Source organism: Daldinia vernicosa, assembly GCF_022497035.1.
Source record: "Daldinia vernicosa strain CBS 139.73 unplaced genomic scaffold F5Y00scaffold_70, whole genome shotgun sequence".
In the NCBI taxonomy this organism is placed as follows: domain Eukaryota; kingdom Fungi; phylum Ascomycota; class Sordariomycetes; order Xylariales; family Hypoxylaceae; genus Daldinia; species Daldinia vernicosa.
Window position 1 is genome coordinate 28,751 of NW_025953986.1, and position 23,171 is coordinate 51,921.

General features: G+C 45.3%; 10 protein-coding genes across 10 annotated transcripts; 5 read left to right on the forward strand and 5 right to left on the reverse strand.

Moving 5' to 3' along the window:
- Positions 1-616: 616 nt before the first annotated feature.
- F5Y00DRAFT_196118 (putative polyketide synthase protein) lies at positions 617-1,936 on the forward strand. Its single transcript, XM_048005262.1, has one exon. It carries the CDS (start codon positions 984-986, stop codon positions 1,851-1,853), a length of 870 nt encoding a protein of 289 aa, XP_047860557.1. The 5' UTR covers positions 617-983; the 3' UTR covers positions 1,854-1,936.
- On the reverse strand, positions 1,850-3,238 carry F5Y00DRAFT_196121 (uncharacterized protein). Its single transcript, XM_048005263.1, has one exon. It carries the CDS (start codon positions 2,905-2,907, stop codon positions 2,020-2,022), a length of 888 nt encoding a protein of 295 aa, XP_047860558.1. The 5' UTR covers positions 2,908-3,238; the 3' UTR covers positions 1,850-2,019.
- On the forward strand, positions 3,239-4,301 carry F5Y00DRAFT_196116 (uncharacterized protein). The gene has a single exon (XM_048005261.1). It carries the CDS (start codon positions 3,570-3,572, stop codon positions 4,275-4,277), a length of 708 nt encoding a protein of 235 aa, XP_047860559.1. The 5' UTR covers positions 3,239-3,569; the 3' UTR covers positions 4,278-4,301.
- Positions 4,302-4,659: 358 nt separating this feature from the next.
- F5Y00DRAFT_248231 (dipeptidyl peptidase IV N-terminal region-domain-containing protein) lies at positions 4,660-7,247 on the forward strand. Its single transcript, XM_048009407.1, has one exon. It carries the CDS (start codon positions 4,861-4,863, stop codon positions 7,198-7,200), a length of 2,340 nt encoding a protein of 779 aa, XP_047860560.1. The 5' UTR covers positions 4,660-4,860; the 3' UTR covers positions 7,201-7,247.
- A 1,578-nt stretch (positions 7,248-8,825) lies between these two features.
- F5Y00DRAFT_266360 (putative O-methyltransferase) lies at positions 8,826-10,230 on the forward strand (the record flags this gene model as incomplete). The annotated part of the gene is made up of 5 exons (XM_048011926.1): positions 8,826-8,990; positions 9,050-9,173; positions 9,244-9,367; positions 9,419-9,861; positions 9,911-10,230. The coding sequence occupies 5 exons, from the start codon at positions 8,826-8,828 to the stop codon at positions 10,228-10,230; spliced, it is 1,176 nt and encodes a 391-aa protein (XP_047860561.1).
- Positions 10,231-10,570: 340 nt separating this feature from the next.
- On the reverse strand, positions 10,571-12,322 carry F5Y00DRAFT_273866 (putative O-methyltransferase; the record flags this gene model as incomplete). The annotated part of the gene is made up of 4 exons (XM_048013248.1): positions 10,571-10,990; positions 11,059-11,692; positions 11,752-12,007; positions 12,074-12,322. 4 exons carry the CDS (start codon positions 12,320-12,322, stop codon positions 10,804-10,806), a joined length of 1,326 nt encoding a protein of 441 aa, XP_047860562.1. The 3' UTR covers positions 10,571-10,803.
- A 211-nt stretch (positions 12,323-12,533) lies between these two features.
- F5Y00DRAFT_196141 (NAD(P)-binding protein) lies at positions 12,534-13,696 on the reverse strand. Its single transcript, XM_048005264.1, has 2 exons — positions 13,027-13,696; positions 12,534-12,974 (listed from the first exon to the last, which is right to left on the reverse strand). Exons 1-2 carry the CDS (start codon positions 13,654-13,656, stop codon positions 12,606-12,608), a joined length of 999 nt encoding a protein of 332 aa, XP_047860563.1. The 5' UTR covers positions 13,657-13,696; the 3' UTR covers positions 12,534-12,605.
- Positions 13,697-14,027: 331 nt separating this feature from the next.
- F5Y00DRAFT_273868 (cytochrome P450) lies at positions 14,028-15,766 on the reverse strand (the record flags this gene model as incomplete). The annotated part of the gene is made up of 2 exons (XM_048013249.1): positions 14,028-15,523; positions 15,576-15,766. The coding sequence occupies 2 exons, from the start codon at positions 15,764-15,766 to the stop codon at positions 14,125-14,127; spliced, it is 1,590 nt and encodes a 529-aa protein (XP_047860564.1). The 3' UTR covers positions 14,028-14,124.
- A 1,016-nt stretch (positions 15,767-16,782) lies between these two features.
- F5Y00DRAFT_273872 (cytochrome P450 oxidoreductase) lies at positions 16,783-18,815 on the forward strand. The gene is made up of 6 exons (XM_048013250.1): positions 16,783-17,034; positions 17,103-17,299; positions 17,352-17,720; positions 17,781-17,902; positions 17,956-18,448; positions 18,506-18,815. The coding sequence occupies exons 1-6, from the start codon at positions 16,809-16,811 to the stop codon at positions 18,671-18,673; spliced, it is 1,575 nt and encodes a 524-aa protein (XP_047860565.1). The 5' UTR covers positions 16,783-16,808; the 3' UTR covers positions 18,674-18,815.
- Positions 18,816-19,824: 1,009 nt separating this feature from the next.
- F5Y00DRAFT_266365 (uncharacterized protein) lies at positions 19,825-21,538 on the reverse strand (the record flags this gene model as incomplete). Its single annotated transcript, XM_048011927.1, has 7 exons — positions 19,825-20,019; positions 20,078-20,209; positions 20,289-20,940; positions 21,027-21,161; positions 21,219-21,265; positions 21,310-21,366; positions 21,434-21,538. The coding sequence occupies 7 exons, from the start codon at positions 21,536-21,538 to the stop codon at positions 19,825-19,827; spliced, it is 1,323 nt and encodes a 440-aa protein (XP_047860566.1).
- Positions 21,539-23,171: the final 1,633 nt, after the last annotated feature.

The window sequence follows — 23,171 nt, forward strand, 5'->3', positions numbered from 1 at the left end:
CCGTATCTTTTTTAATTGATGCATGCGACCGATTTAAATCGAATTCAATTAATTGAATTAAATAAGAGGCTGTATTGTACGAAAGGGTGAAAGATAAGGGTATTGCCAGACAATACAAGTGTACAGTAACGAATTTGTATGAGGGGCGAGGTACTTGGTGGTATATGATAGCCCCGTATACTGCTTATCTGCCTATCTTGCTCTTAAAAGTGACTACTACTGAAATACCATTACTACGAAGGTCCGGGCCAAAAGTCTTGCACATGTAATCTTGGCAAACCACGTGTGAGTTAAAAAAGGACCGCACGGTATTACTTAAGCTGTAGTGGCTAATGCCGCTATAAATATAGTGGTAAGCCACCTAAACTTAGCGTACGGGCCACTATCCAAATTTTATCTTAGCAGGTGGCTGATACAGTATTAATAAAAAGGGATGACGTTCAAATACGGTGCTAAGGACCTCCACATGTGCAAGACTTTTAGCCCGGACCTTCGTACTGAAATAGCAATACTCATCTTAAAAGGCAGATTGAGGTACGTACCTAACCTAACTCCAGGGCTAAAACTCAGATTCTAGCGAGCATTTCAGAACAACCCTCCCCCCTCCCCCCAATGTCTTTCAACGTACCTTTTCAACGTTAGGTTTTCGAAGGACTGATTTAGCAATATATGGGACTATTTCAACATACCTATTATCTCACCAATCAGATGTTAAATTGCTAGGGTCAATAGGACGCGATCCTCTACGAATCAAAGTGCCCATGAGGCGGAGTCGTCGCGAAAAATGTAATACGGCTCCAAAAGTGCAGATACGCCGTATTCATACCCGCAACGATGCGGATTAGACCGAGTGTAGAACCTTTAATATAAAAATCATCTGCCGAAATCGTTCTGCTATTATATCTTTCAAATGTTCCCTAGACCAAGAATAACCTACCTAAACCATCCAAATCAACGACTCGCCGTCCTGCGCGAGAAACAGTATGGCAGAATCCATTGGCATAGCTTCCCCGCCTAGCGAGAACCAGACCGGGAATAAACTGAAAATTACCTTTACGGGACCGCAAGAAACCTTGATAGGGCCGCTAGTAGCGAGAGCCACGGACGCAAGATCTGCTCATCCAATCCTTAACGATACCGACTCTATTCGGGTTATGGATCAAATCGACCATGACTTCGACAAATTCGGCATATATAAAACGCAGGCTACTATATATGCTCTTCGAGCCCTATGTTTAGATCGCTGGACCACCGAGTTCCTTTCAAGCAACCCGCAAGCAACGGTCGTCCACTTGGCCTGCGGACTAGACGATCGTTTACGTCGCGTCCAAGCAGACTTGACCAAGGTCCGTTGGATAGATCTCGACCTACCCGATGTCGTTGAACTGCGCAATAAGCTCATTCCCTATCCGGAGGGCGACTACCGGCTGATCGCCGCAGACGCGACCGAAAAAGCGTGGCTCGAGCAGATCCCTGTTGACCGTCCCGCAATCATCATCTGCCAAGGGTTAGCTATGTTTCTGGAAGAAGAGTCTGGTAAACGCATGATTCGGCAAATTATTGACCACTTCAAATCAGGTCAGCTTATTATCGATCATATCGGTACCATTTTGCTCTCTTTTCAAAACCAGGTCGATGCTCTGGTAGCCACGGGGTCAAGTTGGAAGTGGGCCATTGACGAACCAAAGACCCTTGAGGCTCTTCATCCGCAGTTGAAGATGGTGGAATGTTTAGGACCAACCGAATTTGGTGATCATGCATTTTTGCCGCTTGGAACCCGTCTAATGATGTCAACTTATTCGGATTTACCCTGGCTAAAGTACATATCTTGCTATATGCGGTTTGATTTCTAGAGTTAGCGAAGGATGACCTGGTATTTTAAAGCCTTTGATATATTTTTGGACTCGATCTAAAGCAGCGGGTTCCTGGTGGAAGAATTTTACATATCATACCCTTTCTTGGCGAAAGAGAGCTTAGATACCCTGGATTGCAGCATATGTAGCTTGGACGTATTATATGCTACTCCTTCTGTTTGTCAATAGACCTCTCCACCGCTCCAAGTACGACTTTTAACACGGCATCGGGTGATAAATCACCCATCTTCCCGCCCCACGTCGTTGTATCAACAATATCTCTGATATCGAATGCGTCACTCAAGCCGTCGTCTGCGAAGTCGAATGCTTGACGTGCACCTTCATCGTCGCCTACGCGAAAGAACTGCACACCTACTTGATACGGTGGTGCGCCTAACACGTCCAGCTTCCGCGCTGTGCGAATCAGCGTGTCGTACGGGTTATCGTCCGTCACGCCGGCGGTGATGACGATAAGATTGAGCGGCCTAACGGTATTGCCCGCCCCTGCACCCTTGTCTCGGCGGCTTCGTTCATATTCATGCACATATCGGTCGAGGATATAGCTAAGCCGACGGTCGAGACGGCAGTGACTTCCAAATTTCTTAATGCTGCCGAAAATTCCCGCCACGTTGTCACGCATCCCCGGCACTCCGACTGACTGCCCAATGTGCAGGTACCCGGAGCGGTCTGCACCCAATCCTAGAGCCGCATACATGAGGTAGCCGCGCGGGCGGTGATTCACGAAGTAGATGTCTACGCCGTTTGGATCGCGCTCCGTGCATATCGGCGCAATCTTCTCGAGCAACATGCCGACCTCGCCCCAGTGCTTTTCCATCGACTTGGAGTCGTCAATAAGGAAGATAGTATCGAAGTGCTTCAGGAATGCGTACGGGTCATCGGGCGTGCTGATATGCTTGCGTGTTAGTTTCGCGTGGTATTTCTTGTGCCCGACTGGTTTTGCTGGTCCTTTTGGCTTCAGATCGGGGCTTGCTGGGATTGTCGACTCTAAGGGGTATGGAAGGGACGATTCAGGATGCTTGTCCGTGTGGTCCATGATGATAGATGGGATTCGCTCTTGCTCCTAGCAGGTGAATTAGAGAAGATAACAAGTTTTGCGCTTCAGTAGGCGTTAATCAGCGTATCTGCTTTAGTTTGTATGTTGTAAGGTTTTACTTTGGACCTGTTTGATCATTGGGTCTATTGCGGGAAACTTTGGGAAACTTTGGTCTACGAGAGGAGGCACCTTCTAGCAACAGGGTTGAAACTAACAAGTCAGGTACCTAACATTTACCTATCATGACATATCACTACAGGACTTTCCATCTTATCTACCATACGGCGAGGCAATCACTATAAGACGCAAGTGCCAATGCAGATTAGCAGTTGGGATCGCCGTAGCTTGTTTCAAATACGTTGGGCACCTTACTTGAGGTAACTATCATTCACTTGTAATCCTTTTTCTTTTTATATTTCTAGTGTTTATTACGTACAGTATTCTTTGTTCACTTCATCTCATAAACGACAGTTTTAGAACCGACTTATGATTGGTGATAAAGGGAGTTCCGTAAGGAAAAGGGGGAAAAAGACAAAGTTTCGTATATACCGTGGCGCTTCTGTAACCTGGCAGTATTCTAGAACTGGATTCATCATTTTCTTCGTTGACTACTAAATCCTCTAGGTTTACCCCAGGTGGTGAAGTTTCCTTACCCTTACGAGATGTCGTTTCTATCAGTCAAAAATACTTTCAGGTCTCAAACCATGACCAAGGATAAGCTCTTAAAGAGCGCACATGGACTAGATACGGCGTTAGACTGTGTCACTCACTTTGAATCTCTTCAGGACAGAGGAGGATACGACTGCCGCAAGCAGTTCCCATACGAGTTGTATAAAAAGGGGGTTCAGAAAAAGCTCATAGGTATATGGATGGCAGATGCACCCAGTGTCCATGTACTCGACGGCGTGGGCCACAACTATTCAGCGAGTTATGCCGGGAGTGAATTCGCCAAGTCCCTCCGTGTGCGTAACCGCGAGAGTGCCGTCGTTCTCCGGGTGTACGTAAAGGATCAGAATGAAGCGCCGAATGTGGTACTACTTCAGATCCTTGGCTCGCTCATCTGGAGTTTGATTACTCTCGTGCCTGATGAATTTGGCACCTCGGAAGGCCTGCGTAAAAGAAAATTTGAGACGTTCATAGGTCGCGGACCTGGAAGCTTTGATGCTGGCTTGGAAATAATTCAATCATTACCACTCCTTGAACTCAACGGCAAGAAGATGCTCTGTATCATTGATGGCTTGGATCATGCCGAGGATGAGAGCACATTGAGCCAATTGAAACAATTAGTTACTATTCTTCGCGATGTGATGTCAAAGAATCGCGCTCATTTACTTTATACACTTGGTAAGAGGAGTCAAGTAATTCGGTAGTTATAATTGATGAGAATTGCCCTGGTGATAACGCAGGCCCGTGTTGGTTAACATACATTGGATAGATACTTGAGGTTGAGAAGGTCGAGTGCTTGCTTGGATCCGGCAGTTCGGATCTAAATCCTAACGATGCGTATCGCTGCGTTGTTGTTGGCCAATATTTATTGCCAAGCTGGGGGAATATCCGAATATGAATTGTTCCTGGCCGCCAAGGTAGCAAGGGAGCAAGCCTCGTGAGCTTTCTACATTCCTAAGGAGGAAAGGCGATAGATAACCAAGAAGCTTGGGTGAAATTCTAGGTTGGCAATGCTTTCCCCGCGGTAGCATCATGGTATGGCGGCCTGGAGCTACTTATAATTCGCAATTTACGCGACAATCGCGAGCGAGCTACGGATCCGTATACCGATAGATAAACAATAATATAAAAGGGTAGTGATATCCTTTTATTTATATATGGCCATGGTCTCAACCGTTGTCCTCCTCTCTCCTCCCTTATACGGACCTTGAACTGACATAGGTCCCATCTTCTAAGCAGTTGGTGTTAATAATTGGAACATTCCGCCCCAATTAGCCAACACCAACAATGGAACTCACTGCTTGGCTTATCGTGGGGGTGACGTTGGTGCGCTCCGTGCTTGCCATTGAGCCAGCGCGCCGACCGCATCAACCAACTGGAAATGGAGACAAAATTCTGACTTGGAATGAGACGATGGTAAATAACCAGTTCGGCGTCAGGTCTACGTCTGTCAGTTGGTTATCTGGTGGTGAGGATGGGCAATACATCTATGCCGGCGATGGCGGGGCGCTGATCCTTGAGAATTTCGTCACTGGCGAAAGCTCGACCTTCGTCGCTGCTGACTTGATCCCAGACGGCGTAGCCCAGTATTGGATTCGTCCGGACCTCACCAAGGTCCTTTTCGCAACTAACTACACGAAACAGTATCGTCACTCATACTTCGCGGACTATTCAGTACTTGATGTAGCTTCGGGCGAGCTGACACCCTTGGTTGAGGACCAGGTCGGTGATATTCAGTATGCTGAGTTTGCTCCAGCGGGGGATACGATTGCCTTCGTTCGTGGTAATAACCTGTTCTTAAATAAAAACGGCACCATTTCCCAGATTACAAGCGACGGTTCTCCGGATCTGTTTAATGGAGTGCCAGACTGGGTATATGAGGAGGAAATATTTGGCGACCGCTCCGCAATCTGGTTTTCTCCCGACGGCGAGGTTCTTGCATACCTCAGCTTCAACGAAACTGGAGTTGAAACTTTCACCGTGCAATACTTTATGGATAACCAAGAAATCGCTCCCGTGTATCCTCGACTCCTAGACTTGAGATATCCCAAAGTGGGCACGACTAACCCAACGGTGTCTTTGACGCTTCTAAAGGTCGATAGCGAAGAGAAATCGGCGGTTCCAATCGACGCATTCCCTGCAGATGATCTAGTCATTGGTGAAATCGCCTGGGTTACATCTGAACATAGTAGCGTTATCTACCGCGCTTTCAATCGTGTGCAGGACACCTCGAAACACGTCCGAGTTGACGTAGGCGATGGCATCACCACTAAAATCGTCCGCGAACGAGACGGCACAGACGGTTGGCTGGATAATGACATCGGCATCAAATTCGTCGGGCCAATCAATGGTTCCACGGAGGGATATTATATCGATGTTTCGGATGAGTCCGGTTGGCAGCATATTTACCTCTACGCGGTTGATGGCTCAAGCGCTACCCCGCTGACCCAGGGCGAGTGGGAGGTAACAGGGGTTCTTAAAGTAGATAACAAACGCGAGTTAGTTTATTATACATCTACCCAAGCCGACAGTACTGAGAGGCACGTATACTCAGTTTCATACTCGACTTTGAAGTCAGAATCGCTCGTCGACGCTACGATCCCGGCAGTCTGGAGCGCCTCATTCTCGTCTGGTGGTGGATATTATATTCTAAGCTATTCAGGGCCCGATGTACCTTACCAGGAGTTGTACGCCATTAACGACACCCAGACACCCCTTCGCACTATAACCTCGAACGACGCCCTCTGGAATAAAATCCAAGAATATAACTTACCAAACATTACATATTTCACTTTGGATCACCCCGACGGGTACAGTTTGAATGTCTTGGAGAGGCTTCCCCCTAACTTTGACCCCGCGAAAAAATACCCGGTTCTCTTCACGCCCTATGGAGGACCGGGCTCGCAGGAGGTATCAAAGTCTTTTCAGTCGATCGGATGGAACGCGTATATCTCGTCGGACCCGGAGCTTGGATTTATTCAATATACAGTTGATAACCGTGGAACAGGCTACAAGGGCCGAAAGTTCCGTGCCCTCGTCGCGTCCCACTTAGGCGAGTTCGAGGCGGCGGACCAGATATGGGCCGCGCAGGAACTAGCTTCTCGAAATTCTTTCATTGATGCAGAGAAGGTTGGAATTTTCGGGTGGTCGTTTGGCGGATATCTATCAGCGAAAGTAGTGGAAGCGGACTCGGGCGTTTTCACCCTGGGTCTGATAGTCGCACCGGTCACCGACTGGCGATTCTACGACAGCATGTACACGGAGCGCTATATGAAAACATCACAACTAAACCCAGACGGATATAACAAGACGGCGATACGGAAGCCGGATGGATTTAAAAATATCGCTGGTGGATTCTCCATCCTCCACGGCCTCGGAGACGATAATGTGCACTACCAGAACACGGCAGCTCTTCTTGACCTTCTTGTCGGGGCCGGCGTGTCGCCTGCTAAGATGCAATGGCGAGTTTTCACGGATAGCGACCACGGTATTTCGTACCACGGTGCTTCGACATATTTATACAAATTCTTGACAGAACTGCTGTTTCGGGAGAAGACACGAACGAGTCAGACCCTGGCACACCAATGGGCGAGGAGGTCGAAGGCGGAGGTTTTAGAGGAGCGATGAATGCTCAATTATAACGCCAAAAAAATTAACCTTAGCCTCGATTAGGGGAAAATAGGTACCTAAGTTAATAATCATTAGTTATAAGTAAATGCCGTGTTCATTGAAATATGTCTATCCCAGTTATGGCCACAAGCCCCCTTTTTTTATGAGCCAGGAATATATGGTAGCTAGGTACCCAAGAGCCCAATTTCTCTTCGGCGCATATAATTACCTCGCTAAATGGTACCTATCCAAAACGAAATACGATGATATAAGATCCGGAATATACTCACCTTCCATTAGCATGTTCGTAGCAAGGAAAATAGCATTCAATATCCTTTATACCTTCGTGGTTGTTACCTTTCTTACCGCTTCCACTGGCGCCTGCTCCGGTATGGCCCCCAGAGCTTCCTCCGGAATGGCCCCCCGAACCCTGTTGACTCCCACTGCCTTTTTGATGCCCGGTACCCTTCTGGCCCCAAGCATGAGTTACGCTCTGATGTCCCGAGGAGCCCCCTGGAGCTGGTCTGGTGGGAACTGAACCAACACTTTACCCCATCTCTTTACCCATCTCTTTGGTACTGTAGGTCTAATAGGTTACACAAACACAACCACGTCAATGATAGGATAACAACCAACATGTACATTAAGCACTTAGCTGCCTTCTGTGGCACGAATGTGTTGGCACCGATCATCAATTACTTATTTAAATGTGGTAAGCATTCCTTGTCAGAATTTCATCAGCACCTGGCTACCTTTTATTCCGGCTTTAAGATGGATAAATCCGTGCTTGAGGATACAGTGACACTAGTGCGTAGGTTTGAAAATGGTGCTGTACATTCATTCCCTAGTTCTGTCGATGAGACCGCGCAGAGAATGTATTACGTGTGGACCGAAGACCTTTTCGAAGAGAACCTACAGACGTGCCAAGCTGGAGTAAAGAAACACCGTGAGAAGGACCGAAGTGTTGGTAAGGCTTTTGAGTTCGAGGAGGACACGATGATACCTATTTGAACACACAAGTGGGATAAGATTCTATTAAATCCTAATAGTCTCTAGCTGTAGAAACATGCTCTATGAGGCTTGTAAAGATTGTATAGGTTCCACATGAAAAGGAGATACTCAAATTAACATATCTGTCGAGCAATCTAGTTGACCAAATCGACATTCAAAAATAAGCATTAGGATAGGAATGACGTATTCTGTCTAACTTTTAACCATAATACGTTTACCAGGAGGTATTTTAGCGTATACACCATGTAAGACTAATGCTATTGGACTCGGAATACTTTTCTAGATAACTCGCAAGTTACCTCCTTAAGGGGTTATAATCCGGAGTAACGTTGAACCGTCGAAAACTACCGCGTAATATAATGTCAGACAGGATTGAGTGGTTTACAAGCATTATGCTGTATGAAAGTATTCGATCGTGCCCTAGCAATGTCTCGGAAGTCCGTCAAGTCATCTATCCAAGAGGATTGAATAGTTTCCCACTAGACTGGCTCCGTAGGGTCTGGATATACATGTTTAGGTGAGGGCCCATGTATAAATAAGGCGATGGAAGTTACAATTCGCATCCCATTATTTGATATTTTCGCATCTTTCTTTACTGCTTACGACGTATCCGTTTACGATACCATCTCACAATGGATTTCACGCAAGCACCTATGCTTATAACGCAGCTCAGTAGTCTTAGTACGAAGCTCTCTAACGATGACAAGATTGCAAGAAAAGAAGCATTGGCAATAAGCAAGAACCTCATAAGGGCCCTCGAGCCACCTGAAAACCTGGCTCTCGAATTGGCTTACTCGGTATTTGCTCCGATTTAATGTATTTGCTTGCATGTTATGCGGTCTAACTTCTATGATAGCCATTAATCACTGTTTCTGCTACAATAGCCGTCGAACTCGGTCTGTTCAAGCTCATTGTAAAGCATGGAACTGTCAGCTCCAAAGAGTTGGCGTCGCTCTCAAGTGGAGAGGAGCTCCTTATTGGTACGGCTGTTTAAACCAAGTATCAAAATTGTATAAGTACGCTAATAAAAATATTTTTTACAATTTATAGTCCGTATCCTACGACCCTTGGCATCGACAGGATTTGTTGACGAGGTTGGCGAAAGAGTATGGGAGCCCACTCCTATAACTAGGGCCATGGCTACCGATGGAATTGCCGCAGGCTACAGAACGCTGTGAGTATTACGAACACTTCAATATTGGCTAACGCTGAGGGGATGAACTAGTAAAGTAATAACCGGAGTGGCTTCACATAAAGGCTCAGACTATCTTCGAGAAGTCGACTATCATTGCCCTACCGATCCTCGCGATGGCTTGGTACAATATACGTACCAGACGAAGCTAAGCTTGTTTAAGTATATAGCAACAATCCCCCACATGTCGAATAACTTCAACCTATTTATGGGAAGTACAATGGGTGCCCGGGGCTATTGGGTTGACTGGTATCCAGTTGAGGAACGTCTGCTAAAAGGGGCAAGTAAAGACACAGCCCTTCTCGTGGATGTAGGAGCCGGTAAAGGACATGACACACTCGCATTCCACGCAAAATATCCAAATCAAGGACGCCTGATTTTCCAGGACATGGTACCTCCATTTGATGACATACAGGCCATGGGTGGTACCATCGAGTGCATGACCTACGACTTCTTTACTGCACAGCCAGTGATAGGTAAGCTGCCTTCACCATCTGATAGTTAACATTTACTTATCTTCAATAGGGGCGCGAGCATATTTCTATCATCACGTCTTACATGACTGGTCTGACAATATGTGCTTGGAGATACTAAAGCGAGTGCAAGCGGCCATGACTCCAGGATATTCAAAACTTCTGCTGCATGAGATGATTATTCCAGAAAAGGGGGCATCGACTTTTCATGCCATGCTTGATCTCACCATGATGGTTGCCAATGCAGGCATGGAGAGAACCGAGAGTCAGTGGCGAGCGCTGCTTGAAAATGCTGGACTTCAAGTCATCAAGGTTTGGCCAGCTTTGGAGGAAGATGCTGATGGGATAATAGAAGCAATGCTTCCAGAATGAAAGGTAGTATGTCTCTTTCAAACTCAACGGGGTCGACGATAGGGATAATTGGTAGGGCTATTAACAGGTAGCCATGTGAAGCCGATGAAGTAGTGTTCTACCCATATATCATTACTTTATAGGGCAAATTAGAACTTGGTCTCTTAATATAACGATCATTACTATCTCAACTGCGATTGTTATCACCTAGTATGGTAGTGATAATTACGTCGATTACCTCTCTAATGGTTTGCTGCTTTTACAGCGCCAGCCACTGGTAATGATACGATAGCATACATCAACTCATTCGCTATAGTCAAGGGGCATTATTCATTGGTTACGGAGGTCGGCAAGCGTGTAATAATATCTACCAAGGTTTTCTCTGGGGGTATTAGGTTATAGGTATTTCTCGAAGAAGTGACATAGCTGTGTTGAACAGTCTTGCAGGTCCAACCAACACCCCCGCCAGTTGTCCGCAACGTTTATCATAAAGTGTCTTATAGAAATCCATCAACTCGAATCTACTAAGCCAATTCAAATCCTAATTTACTTCACGTCTTACCAAATCAAATCGACATGGGCAAAGTCTCGAACTTATTCCTCCACAAGTTTCGTAGCAGGCTCCTCCCATACTGCTTCTATAATGCAAAGTATACTCCCTTCGATTTGCCGGGAGCCCTTGAATCGAAGCCGAGAGTCCACGGCTTCGATGATCTCTTTCCAATTAGCCTCCGTTCGTTCCTTGGCATTCCATACAGCAAACATTATGAGGTCCAAGTTCCTGAAAAAGGAAGTATACTATCAGTATGAGAATTGTAATATAAAATCAAGGAATTGGGTGGGACGAACCGATGATGTTTTCTTGTGTACCTGGTTTCTGGACCATCTTTGAGGACATACTCGTTAATTATTACTCTTGTTCCGTGCTTCATCCCTGGCACGAGTGCCTTCAAAATTCGTATTGCATTCTTGTCACTCCAATTATGTAGAATCCAACGAAGATAGAAAGCATCTACATCCCGACGAGGCTGGGGCTCGAAAAAGTCGTGCGCCTCGAAAATAACACGAGACATAAGTGTAGATGGTAGCGTCTCAGCACCCTTAGTCACCGGGCCGGGAAGGTCTTGGACGACCACTTGCAGATGATGGGTACCTGCGGCGAGGACGTGCGCGGGGCCACCTGTTCCTCCGCCGATATCCACCAGTATAGCCCCTTTTTTATCAAACATATGCCACGGGTAGCCGGCTAACAGATGCTTAACGTCTTCCTCTATGCCCTCAGAGAAATATTTCATCGCCCCCGCGAAACGTGCCGCACGCGCTTCGTCGCTTTTTAGCAACCCGAAATATGTTTGTCCAGGGCCATGCACCAGTGCCGTGGCGGCCTGCGTTGGTTCATCGCGCTCGCTAGCTGGCAGGTCGCGCCGATGGAGAATAGCTTCGTTTAGGTGGGCGGCAATCGGCGATAAGTCCTTCGTTAGCACTGAGAGAGTGTTTTGTTAGTTGAGATAATCCGCGAACCACCAGGAGATAAACACTTACTACCAATTGCGGCTAAAGCATCCGGGTTTGTTGCCAATAGACGGGAAGACGCGGTATGTACAACACGTCCTGAGGGCTGACCAAGTGCTTCGCTGAATATATAATTGGTCATTGCATGCCGTAAGATACGTTCTACTATAGTCGAATCTAATCCGCTTGCTTGCGCTATCTCTTCAAATGTTGCTGGCCCATTAAGAGGTACATGTTGAGCAAGACGGAAATCGTAGATAGCGCGCAGGGTCATCTCATCGGTGAACTAGGGGCGTGTGAGTAAGACGGCATTAGCTATCGAAGCTGGAAATCAAGTAAGTCTATACTATACCTGGAATATTAATTCTCGAAGAATACCATCACCGCCTAGAGCAAGCCGCTTTGCGGTCTCCGTTTTGTTGATGAACTCCTCCCTCGTAGCATTAATTTCAGCTGGAAGGCCCTGGAGAGTATCAAATTCAAAGGTAGTCTGTTTTCGACCTTGGGATGCAAGTTGGCTATCTAACTTGGAGGCAAGATCTAGGATTTCTAGTGCAAGCTCTGTGAATGATCCGCTCGATGCTGTTTGTTTGGCTTCCATTTTGTCGTCCTCGTTGATATGGCTCAGGAAGGAGATTTGAGGATTAATAATGTCGTATTGTTGTAAGTTTCTAAGTTAATGAGGGACGGATTTCCCCAAATTTGAAATATACCGCATTGTCCGATGTACGATGCGCCCCTTAATGCAGTGACTTCCATCCAGTTGTTAGCCGTGTAAGCTCGTTATCTTCTGAGAGGTAATCACGAGTTACCCCTTACTCAACTTTGAGTTCAACCTAGGAACACTAATAGGCGATGTTATATTCTAGAACTACAATAAATGGCTACTTGAACGCTGAATGAAGAGCCGTATTCTCTTTGTTTATCTTTGCCCACTCGGCGCTTTTGACCCATAGTCTCTCCTGCTTAACTTCATCTCGGCTTTCTGGCGAGCTTTCATCCTTCTGTAATAATTCAAAATATCCCCTTTCACCCGGATATACATGATCGAGGGCAAGCTCAATAGCGTCTACGGCAGACTCAGCTCCCAGTCGCATTTGTGGGTTTGCATACCGCATCAATGGTAATAATGGTTGTACGATGTATCGCACTAGGAGACTCAATGCTAGAGACGTGTTCTTGTCGAATATACGCGAATCTACAAGACCACCCGGGTTATAGGCTACAGCTGTAATGTTTTGAAGACTGGGATTCTATAAAATTCGTTAAACGTGCCCCATTTACTCCAAACATCCAGGTTCTCACCTTTTCTAGGTATCTATTAAACGCGTGCGTCCAGGACGTGATGACAAGCTTAGAATTCCCGTATCTGTGGAATCCAGCCGCACCCTTATCGGCATGTACAGTTGGTTTAATGAGTAAATCGAGGTCATCGGGGATTGCAGGCGGTATCTTCTCTAATATAGCTCTACCGGGACTGTGAGCTTCGCTGGAGAACAACACGATGCGGCCGCCATCGGGTGCAAACCTGTCGAGAAGCCCAAGCACCAGGGCCACATGGGATATATGATTTGTCTGGAAAGTTTTGTCGTATCCATCCTCCGTGAGCTCAGAATCAGCGACAAGATCCCAGTAGCATGCATTGCATAAGATACTCTTTAGTGGCGAAGTTTTCTCGGTCTTTATATCTTGAGAAAGCCTGTTCGCGAATTGATGCGTGTCGGAAAGACTCGTTAAGTCGAGTTTATAAATGAATGCCCTTGCCCCTGGATATCGCGATATTACTTGTCGCAACTTGTTCGTATTGGGGTCGGTATCCGAAGGATCCCGAACTGTTAAGAGTGCCGTATGGTCTGGGTAGTTCCTAAGCAGATGTTCTACAGCTGGAATGGCGAGGCTACCATTGGCCCCAGTGATTAGAATACTGCCTGCCATAACGGTGTGCTCTTAGGAGACTCCAGATGCTAGATATTGCGAAGTAGCTTGGAGGTGGTTAGGCCAGTCTTAAATAGCTTTGGGAATAGGAATTTAGACGAATCAAAAACGTTATCCTATACGATTCCTGATCGTCGTCGTACTATAATATGTCGTAATATTTTACGAGAAACAGTTGTTCATAGAATCGTGCTGACGTGTTAGATAGAACGAGCCCCTGTACGTAGGATCCACATGACCCATCACTCCATTGGAAGCCCCTATTTTCCACGTTCATGGTCTCATTCTCATGATATATGTCGTACCTAGTTCCAATCAGGTCTTTTGCCTCAAATCATAGCTAGTAACTATTTCAGGCTTGTTATATGTCGCACACTCGTACTTGTAGAGAAAGACAGGAAGAAAACTCCTCTTAATACCTAACACCCCTATACTTGGACAAACATCCGAACTAACATTTTTAAACAACTACTTTTTCACCTCGACGCTATCGTCTGTTATTATAGCAGAAGCCTTCTCCGATTTATTCAGGACCATATCCCATTTAACATCCTCAAAACCTTGTCTCGTCCTGACTTCTACCTGAATATCTTCATCTGGCCCCATTATTCCGGCAGCAACATTTGTATTCGCTGTAGTGGGAAGTTTCCAGTCACCTTCAATAGGTTTCATGTCCAATCTAACAATGAACGCAGCAACGAAGGTAAGTATTTCATTCGTTGCAAAGTGACGGCCGGGACAAAGAGTCTTGCCACCGCCGAATGCACGGAAGCAGACATCGCGTGGACGGTTATGCTTCTCTTCTGGGAGAAACCTGCGCGGATTGAATTCCATAACGTCGGAGCCCCAAAGATTAGCATCCTGGTGAATGACGATGCTTGGTATCTGCAACATTGCACCTTTCTTCAGCAGCCATTGATCGAGGTATGTATCTTCCATCACTTCACGTATGGATATTCCCATAGAACGATAGCGAAGGACTTCCTGGTAAGAGGATAATAACAGAGGACAACTTTCCTTTAAAGTAGTTAGGCTAAGAGTTTTGACAGTAGAGCCATTCTCTATAGTTGTTTCGGTGCAAGCGTCAATCTCGCTCCGAACTTCACCTAGGAGACCTGGGTGGGAGTGAAGTAGAATAAGACACCAAAATGCCGTAGGTATCGTATTCACTAAGATAGCAATCGTGCCTCCAACCTCCAAGCGCGCGATATCTTCCAAGGGGACATTGTTGTTTATTCCCGCTTGGTACCGATTTTGAGCAAAAGCCGATGCTTTCTGCACCCCACCGGCTTTATAATATGCTTCAAAGGCCTTAGCGACATTGTTTCGAGCCGTAATTGGTTTCTGAGCAGTGATCGAGGGGAAGAACCCTACAATAATCGGCAGGAGACCACACTCGAATTCCCAGAAAGAACTGGCAATAGATCTATCCTCGTACGGGTTCATCGGACCATACACGGACCTAGTTGTAGCAGTCGTGATGGTGTCTCTCAGCCAAGTAAATATACCAATTTTTCGAGACTTCCCCTTCCCGGCCCGTAGCTGGTTGAGGGAGTCTGCGATATCCTGGATCATAATACGGTTCATGTCATCGAGATCTGATCCTGGCTTGAGCCTAGCCCGCATCCCGGCATGAGTCTCTACAGTTAACCCGAAATCACCCTCGTCGCCATTGAGGTTTATACCCAGGATCTCTCGAGCTATAGGGCTTGCTCCAAAGGCTTTGGATGCGAATTTAATCTCAATTGGTGGAAATGCAAAGGTTTTATATTGCTTTTGCACAGCCTGAATGAGTTCCGGATTTGTTATCACATACATCTTCTGACCCGGGACGGACATGGTAAAGATGGCAGAATCCGTTTTCTTACTACGATACGGTTAAATGCGCCTTATTATAAGGGGAGCGAGTCAAATGATACCTGAGGTTGACATAGTAGTTAAACTTGCTCCGTGACAGTCCAACCATATGTCCGATAATAGGAATCGACTGGGGAGCAAGCGGAGGCTCGCGGGGATCATGGCCAAACTTCTTGTGAGTAGCAAAGTAGGTCAAAGTGATAACAGCAATGGAAATCCAGAGGATACTAGAGACACCGGTAAAGGATGACATGATGAAATCTGAAGAAAACAGGAACAAGGAGAATCGAACGGATGGTAAATAGTTCGAAAGATACCTAGGTAGGTAGTACCTAAGTTTGCATCACGATGATAGTGTCTATCCGATGTACTTGGAATATGCAGATCGAGTACAATGTTATTTCACCCCCAGGAGCGGCACTCTCCATCAGGAGGCGTAAAAATTGCAGATCATTAGAAGAACCGTTATCTTAGAGTACTTAATATTGAAAGATCTAATTGTATGACAGTCCATTGATTAAAACATTAATAAGTCCGAGCTAAATATAGTCCGTATGCTAGAGAATTACCGAGTAATAGGGTCAGATCTAGGATAGAAACTAACCGTGTCTCATCTATCAGAACAACTATTCGGTCATGATAAACATTTGAGATGAATATAATTGGCCAAATTTTTGAGATTAGTCTTATGCATACGCCTGCGGTGATATGTACCTAGTAGGTGACTGAATCTAGATCGCCGAAATTGGGCGTTATCCGTGGTGACGAGTTCCGGAGATGGCCGGGGCGGAAAGTCCATATTATAGGATGACAAGATCTCCGAAGTTAGTCGCCCTTCCAAGGACTTTACAATGTCGGGTATGCACTCATGCACATACTGCTGCAGCTACACCAAAAGTCTATACGTACCTAGGTACGCATCCCACCCGCCGTTGCGGTTCGAATGCATCAATGAACATACGCCACCACTCAAGTAAGCGCCGCAATCTACACTATTCCATTCGGAAACTCGGTTATCTGGATATCTTAAGCCTCATAAGTAAACCGCATCATCAATAGCAATATTATGTCATAACCGACCTATGAAACCCCCACCCGTTATGTATTACCTGCCGCGTCACTTGGCCTGACTGAGACATATGCCATGACATTGAAGAGAGTGAAATACCTGGGTACCGGGTATGTCGTATGCTTTTCTCACTCTGCGAACTTAAAAGCCGGCGCTGAGGAAGCAATTTCAAAGATAATGAGATGACAACAAAGTATAACCTCGAATCTCACCATTAATACTCAAAATGGCGGTCGCTAACTTCTTCGCGCACATCGCTTTTTCATATTGCCTATTTGTTTTATGCGTCATCGTTAAGATTGACTTTTTGATCCGGGTTATACGACAGCAGAAGCCAAGTATATCTCGAGTACCGGGACCACGACTGGCACGATGGTCACGATTGTGGATTGCAAAAGCGCTCTCGTCTGGAAGATCTCATGAGATATGGTCCGAAGTAAATGCAAAATATGGTTAGTAATTTAATTCCCATTGTAAACCATAATACACCATATAATATCTAACAGTGACTACCATTAAGGGCCCGTTGCCCGGATTGGTCCTAACCACGTCGTCACCGACGACCCTGAGATAACCCGCCGGATCCTCGCAGCCAGATCAGGATACGTGCGTGGGCCTTGGTTCGATTCCTTCCGCACTGACCCCCAAGTTCCAAACATCGTCTCCGAACGCGATGTCAAGAAACATGGCCAGATACGTGCCAAACTTGCCCCGAGCGTAAGTGCTTATGAATGTTATGAGATTCTTACGTTACTAATATACCGCGTAGTTCACCAATACATCTGTTGCAGCAATGGAGCCCATCATAGACCAGTTGGTGCTTGGCTGGCTAAACTCACTACGGAAGCGCTTCACTAGACCAGATCAAGTGTCGTGCGATATTGGTGAAAAAATCCAGTTCCTAACCGTCGATGTCATCACCAAAATCTGTCTAGGAGAGGAAATTGGGTGCGTTAAGAATGACCGTGACATGCATCAACTCCTCGAAATAGTGGAAACCGGTAACTGGGCTTGCCAGTATTTTTCAGTCTTCTTGGAGTTAAATACAATTTGTTTCCAGTTGACTAGGATCCCTTATTTGAGGAAATTTATTTTTCCTACGCCTTGCGATCGCACAGGGATCGGTCGTCTTATGGGGGTGAGGTTTACCCCTTATATACTCAACACGCTACGAGAATAGTTAACCTAACATTCATAGATAATTCACGAGGTCGTGGACAATCGCGCTAAAGAAGGATATAGGACAGGCGATGTCGTTAGTTCACTACTGATGCGAGGAATGCCAAAAGATCAGATAGATTCTGAGCTCACCGTTGCGCTGTAGGTATCTTTACGCTTCTCCTATATAAAGTTATACTGACAGTTGGTTTTAGCGTGGCCGGCTCTGATACTACATCTACCTCAGTGCAGAGTATCCTCTTGAGCATTATAGCTAGCCCGCAGGTTTACAAGACTCTATGTGCTGAGATCCGTGGGGCTGTTGCAGGAGGACTAGTTTCCGACCCCATCCAGGACTCTGAAGCTAAGCAGCTTGTGTACCTACAAGCTTGCATCTTAGAGGGCTTACGAAAATTTCCTCCTTTAAGTCAGCTACGTGAACGCGTCGTTCCACCCGGGGGAGATACGCTCGGCTGCTTCCACCTTCCGGAGGGCACGTTTGTTGGCTTGAATATGTGGGGTGTTCAGCTGAACAAGGCCGTCTATGGAGATAACGCTGAGATCTATTATCCGGAGCGTTGGCTGATAGACGATGTTGACAGGCTTCACGCCATGCATCAGACTCACTCACTGGTATTTGGGCATGGCTCAACCAAATGTTTAGGCATGTCCGTAGCCATGATGGAAATCACAAAAGTCATATTCGAAGTAAGTTCTAGTTTATAGCGTGAAAGACCGGGACCATACTAACTTTGATCCACCAAGCTCCTTAGGAATTTCGATATCACCATTGCCAACCCCCACAAACCATGGTCTAGTATATGTTACGGAATATTCTTCCAGAAAAACTTCCACGTTCGCCTCAGTCCAGTTAACTATACCCACCCCCCAACCTATGAGTATGCCGTAAAATCCGAAGTATCTCTTATCTAAATATTAGCTTACCGGCCTCTCTTTGGATTCACTTGTTATGATGGTTTGATTCAACAAATTAGCTTAGAATTAAATTCCTGTAACACTATTTACCCGTCAACGTCTCGTTGTTTTGCTTCCCGCTACTTCACCCCAACTAGATAGACAATATAGTTATTACAATACTACAATAACGAATCAATCCACTCTTTGGAAACATTGTTCTGTTTCCCAGGTGCGATACTTTAATTTTGCAACCAGGTATTAGGTACTTTTACCTTCTAGTTGCTAGAAGTTCAAAGATGCGCGGTCAATAGATTACCTAGGTACTTTCCAACATAATACCTCGTGGCCTAGATTGTTTAGTAATTAAGACCTACTTCCGTTAATTAACCAGCCATCCGTTATAGATTACAGTCTATTAGCCTAATGCCTCGCACATTATCTGTCGTTATGTTTTAGGTATCCTAAAATATAATCGGACTTCGGAAATTCTAATTATGTTTGCGCGGACTTACGTAGGAGAGGTTGGCGGCTGTGTCTTACATTGTAAAAAGATATCTTATCTTAAACTGAGGAGCAACGGGAATCAAGTATCTCAATGCGATCAAGAGTGTCACGGTCAAAAGCCCCGATGTGGCTGCCGAAAGCTGCAGCAGAAGAAGTAACAATAATACAGAGGCTTACAGCAAGAAAATCTACGGAAACATGCAGATAATTCTATTTATTACGAATTCGATCTATCCGCCAAAAAGGTTTTTATGTCATTGACGTAATGCACACACCATAAAAGGTAATTAAGTGAGTGGGTTGGCGTAGATTCGTGATCGCATAATGTTGTGGCTTCAAATGAAACTTACGGTTACCCCTACTCCTAAAATATAGCCTCCGTTCTAGGCTACGCCATACATATCACGATATCCGCCAAAGATGTACTTCGTAGACCCGTATTTTTAAGGCTTCAAGCGAGCGGATTATACGCACTGGCCATATCAAATTGAAAGGAATGGAATGGATTATTAGCCCTGCCCCTTCCAAGCCCGCCACCGTGATCGTTAGTACTAGATTGCAACGAGGACTACCCAATGTTAGATTACTTGACTACCACCTAGGTCGGTTCCTATCAAGGACAGGACCTGAATTACATCCTTCAAAACTTGACCAAGGCATGTTCAAGCTATTTTCGCCACCTCGGTGGCTTCATGATGTTCCTTCGTGTGTGAACCGCCCCGAGTTAGCCCCCACCATAACCCAAGTGTTAAGATAGTAAGGCCACCTCCGATAGCTATGTATACCCAGAAGTAAAACGTCAGTACAGATTGTCCCTCGGTAGCCCCCCAGTTGAAGACGCCCATTGAGAAAATAGACTGAAGATATTAGCCCCTATTAGCCCCTTACCATATTCGTATCAAAGAATATACTCACAGCAACTGATGTTAATGGAAGATATATCATGGTCATTAGAGCTATTGAACGCATCTGTGCGTTATCTCGCTTCGTTTCGATAGATATGCGGGTGTTAGCAAAGGTTTGATGTCTCGCGACATGACCCGATGCCTATTCATTAGTCGCAGTTAGCTTTATTACAGCCACTCTAATATTTTCATGATAGTCTAAAGGGCGTAGGTCACCTTACCATCTGCGTCGTGAAGTTCAACCCATTGAGAACCATCTGACATTCGTCAAGTTTCTCGTCATATTCGGACTTGATCTCCGTCAAACGCTCGCGAATTCGAGTTTCAATATTTGATGACATCAAAGAGGCATCAAGTTGGACTCTATCCTTTTTCCCGAGGCCTGATCTCCTCCGGGATTTCCACTTTATTCTTGTAATCGCAAATATGGCCTCAAGCTCATGGGTGTGCTTGCACATATCTGAGATCTGCCGTTTTACCTTCCGAATCCCCTTGGCCAATTCGCTAGTGCCATTGTACAGATTCAATAGCTCATCAGTGCTTTCCCCCTCTCTATTCAAGATACTTTCGGGGTCCCTAGATGTACAGCAGAGTGCTTCTGTACTCGACACGAACGGATCAAGAACTGACTCTACTTCTTCCACAAGACGCTTACGGTCCAGTTCAATCAGTATACCAGGAGTCAGCATTGGGTGGTATATGGCGTCGCCAGCTTCTGCCAGACGTCTCTCGATATTAGACGATTGCTCATCATTACATCCGTAGAATACTGATAAGCTAAGCTTCCTATGACTTAAGTAGGTCGAAGAGAGGGCAATATCATCTGGCCATGCTGAACTAGTTCTCGCGGTATATACTTCAGGAATCAGAATTCTATATTTCGATAATAAGGGTAAGAAAGAATACCGATGCTGTTACTCCCGATCATTCCTTTGCGAATATATATACGGGAAAAGTACGTAATTTCCCGACGGATAGTTCGAACTATGGCACGGTGTATTCGGAATATTTCGACGAGTTGACTGAATTCATGCTTAGAGACCGGGAGATATGATGGAGACGAATAATCCGAACTACTGCTCCGATTAAAGATGCTGGTGTTTATGTGAGTTCTATCTGAGCTGCATTTCTCGCCTGTGAGGTAGACATACATGGCGAATATTCCATGCTCGCAAACACAATTAAGCAAAGACTTGTTCTATATAATGTAAGCTTAGAAATGCACCAAGTTGGGTCCCAAACCTTCTCGATCCATTCCCTCAAGTCCTCAGAGGATTGAATATTCCAGCATATTAGTTCCTAATAACAGGTTAACCCTATTTTTCAAATATAGCAAGATTATGAGTTTGTTTTAACATGTATGCACCTTATCGGATTGAAGTTTCCTGATGATCTTGAACCGACTTTGGCTGTACTTGAAATTTCCAAAATCGTTATCATCAAAATCTTCTTCGGCATTAGGCCAGTCCATACTCCTTCTTGTAAGGCTACGCCTTTCAAGTTATTAATATATTATTACTGGAATCAAATATAGTATTAGATCACCCAGGTACTAGGTGCAATTCGGAAACAGAGAAACACAGATTGGGGTGTGACAGTTCCCAGTTCCCCAATATTTGAGACGGTAGGTATCACTTTTGCTTGGTATGACCGACCCGACGTAGAAGAGCCTCATTGTAATTACTTCCAATTTAATCGGCAATTGTATAATTCGTCGGATTATGACGCGCTGATATCATCAACCGACAACCTCTTCTTGGTTGGTGGATAGATGTCGCATAAAACTTCCTTACTGTCGTGGAGTAGTGAATACCCAATGAACTCCATCTATTAACGCATTTAAATCAAGCCACAAAGGCAGCCCCTCACCAGAATGATACCCAAGAAGATAATGGTGCAGCACGAGTCAGGGTAGTATCGAAGTACTGGCACGCACCCTAATGTTAACTCAAGGATTAGAGCCTCAATAAGAAATATACAAAAGGGCTGTCAACCAAAAGGAAGGGCTTATAGAATGATAAAGAGTAAAGTTAAAATTATCTACCTAACGCTTCCTAACTTGTGTTTTTCTAAAACTTGCGCAATGCCTTCTGAAGTCCGTACGAAGAAATCCAAGTACCCGCCAGGATGGGTCCAATCAGTTCTAAGATGTACATATAATGATGGCGGAGAAATTAGAAAAGGTCTAAACGAGCTCCTCGGGGAGAAAGGTTACATCCTTAAAGTGCGTATTTTATAAGGCTATATACTAGGATACTATAACTGACCCTAAAAAGCACCGCACAGGTAGATGGGTAGTCTGGGCGCCTAGGAAGCTAACTACTGTAACTGATCTTATCCAAGTTATAACCGTATGCAAAGAAGATTCTAATTGTTACTTCAAGGCGGATGAAACCGAACTCGAAAAATCTGCACATGTGCATTATCGGGCTTAGTATTGCTCATAAGATCCAAGTTCTATTAATATCGATCGCGGCATTCAGGAGAGGGATTTGGTGTGTTAACGCATTACTGTAGGCACATAAGTAATGTGCCAGAAAGAACCTTAATAAATGTTATATATAAAGTGAATGTCAAGATATTTATATTGAACTATTAACGCCTGCCTTTCTATCCTCTTACGAGGGCGCTGTGCGTACCTAAGAGATAGGTGCCTACCCAAGCCTAGCAAATCTACCCCTGAATCTACCCCTAACCCACTTATACCGTAACGCGTTAATTACCTCCTAAGCATAACAACTTTCAGCAGAAACCCGCGAATATCCTAACTCATCATCGCCAAGATAACCGTATAGTATATTGGAGTCCCTTTTTTTAACCACCAATGCTAACTAACTAACGTATTAACAGTAATGGCATATTTTATCTATAGCCTACTAGCTACCTACCTCTTAAAGTCTATATTATCTATATCCAGTATCATATATAGAGACCACCATTATAGATGACGAGACAATCCCATTACCCCCTCTTATTTCATGCGGTACTCTAGCTCCGTTTCCCTCGGGGAGTACTCTAGATGTCTTTAGCGCCAAAGATGCGCCGCTGCATCTACCTAGGTAGCACTTAGCAAACCGACAGACGTGAACGTTATCATCATCTGT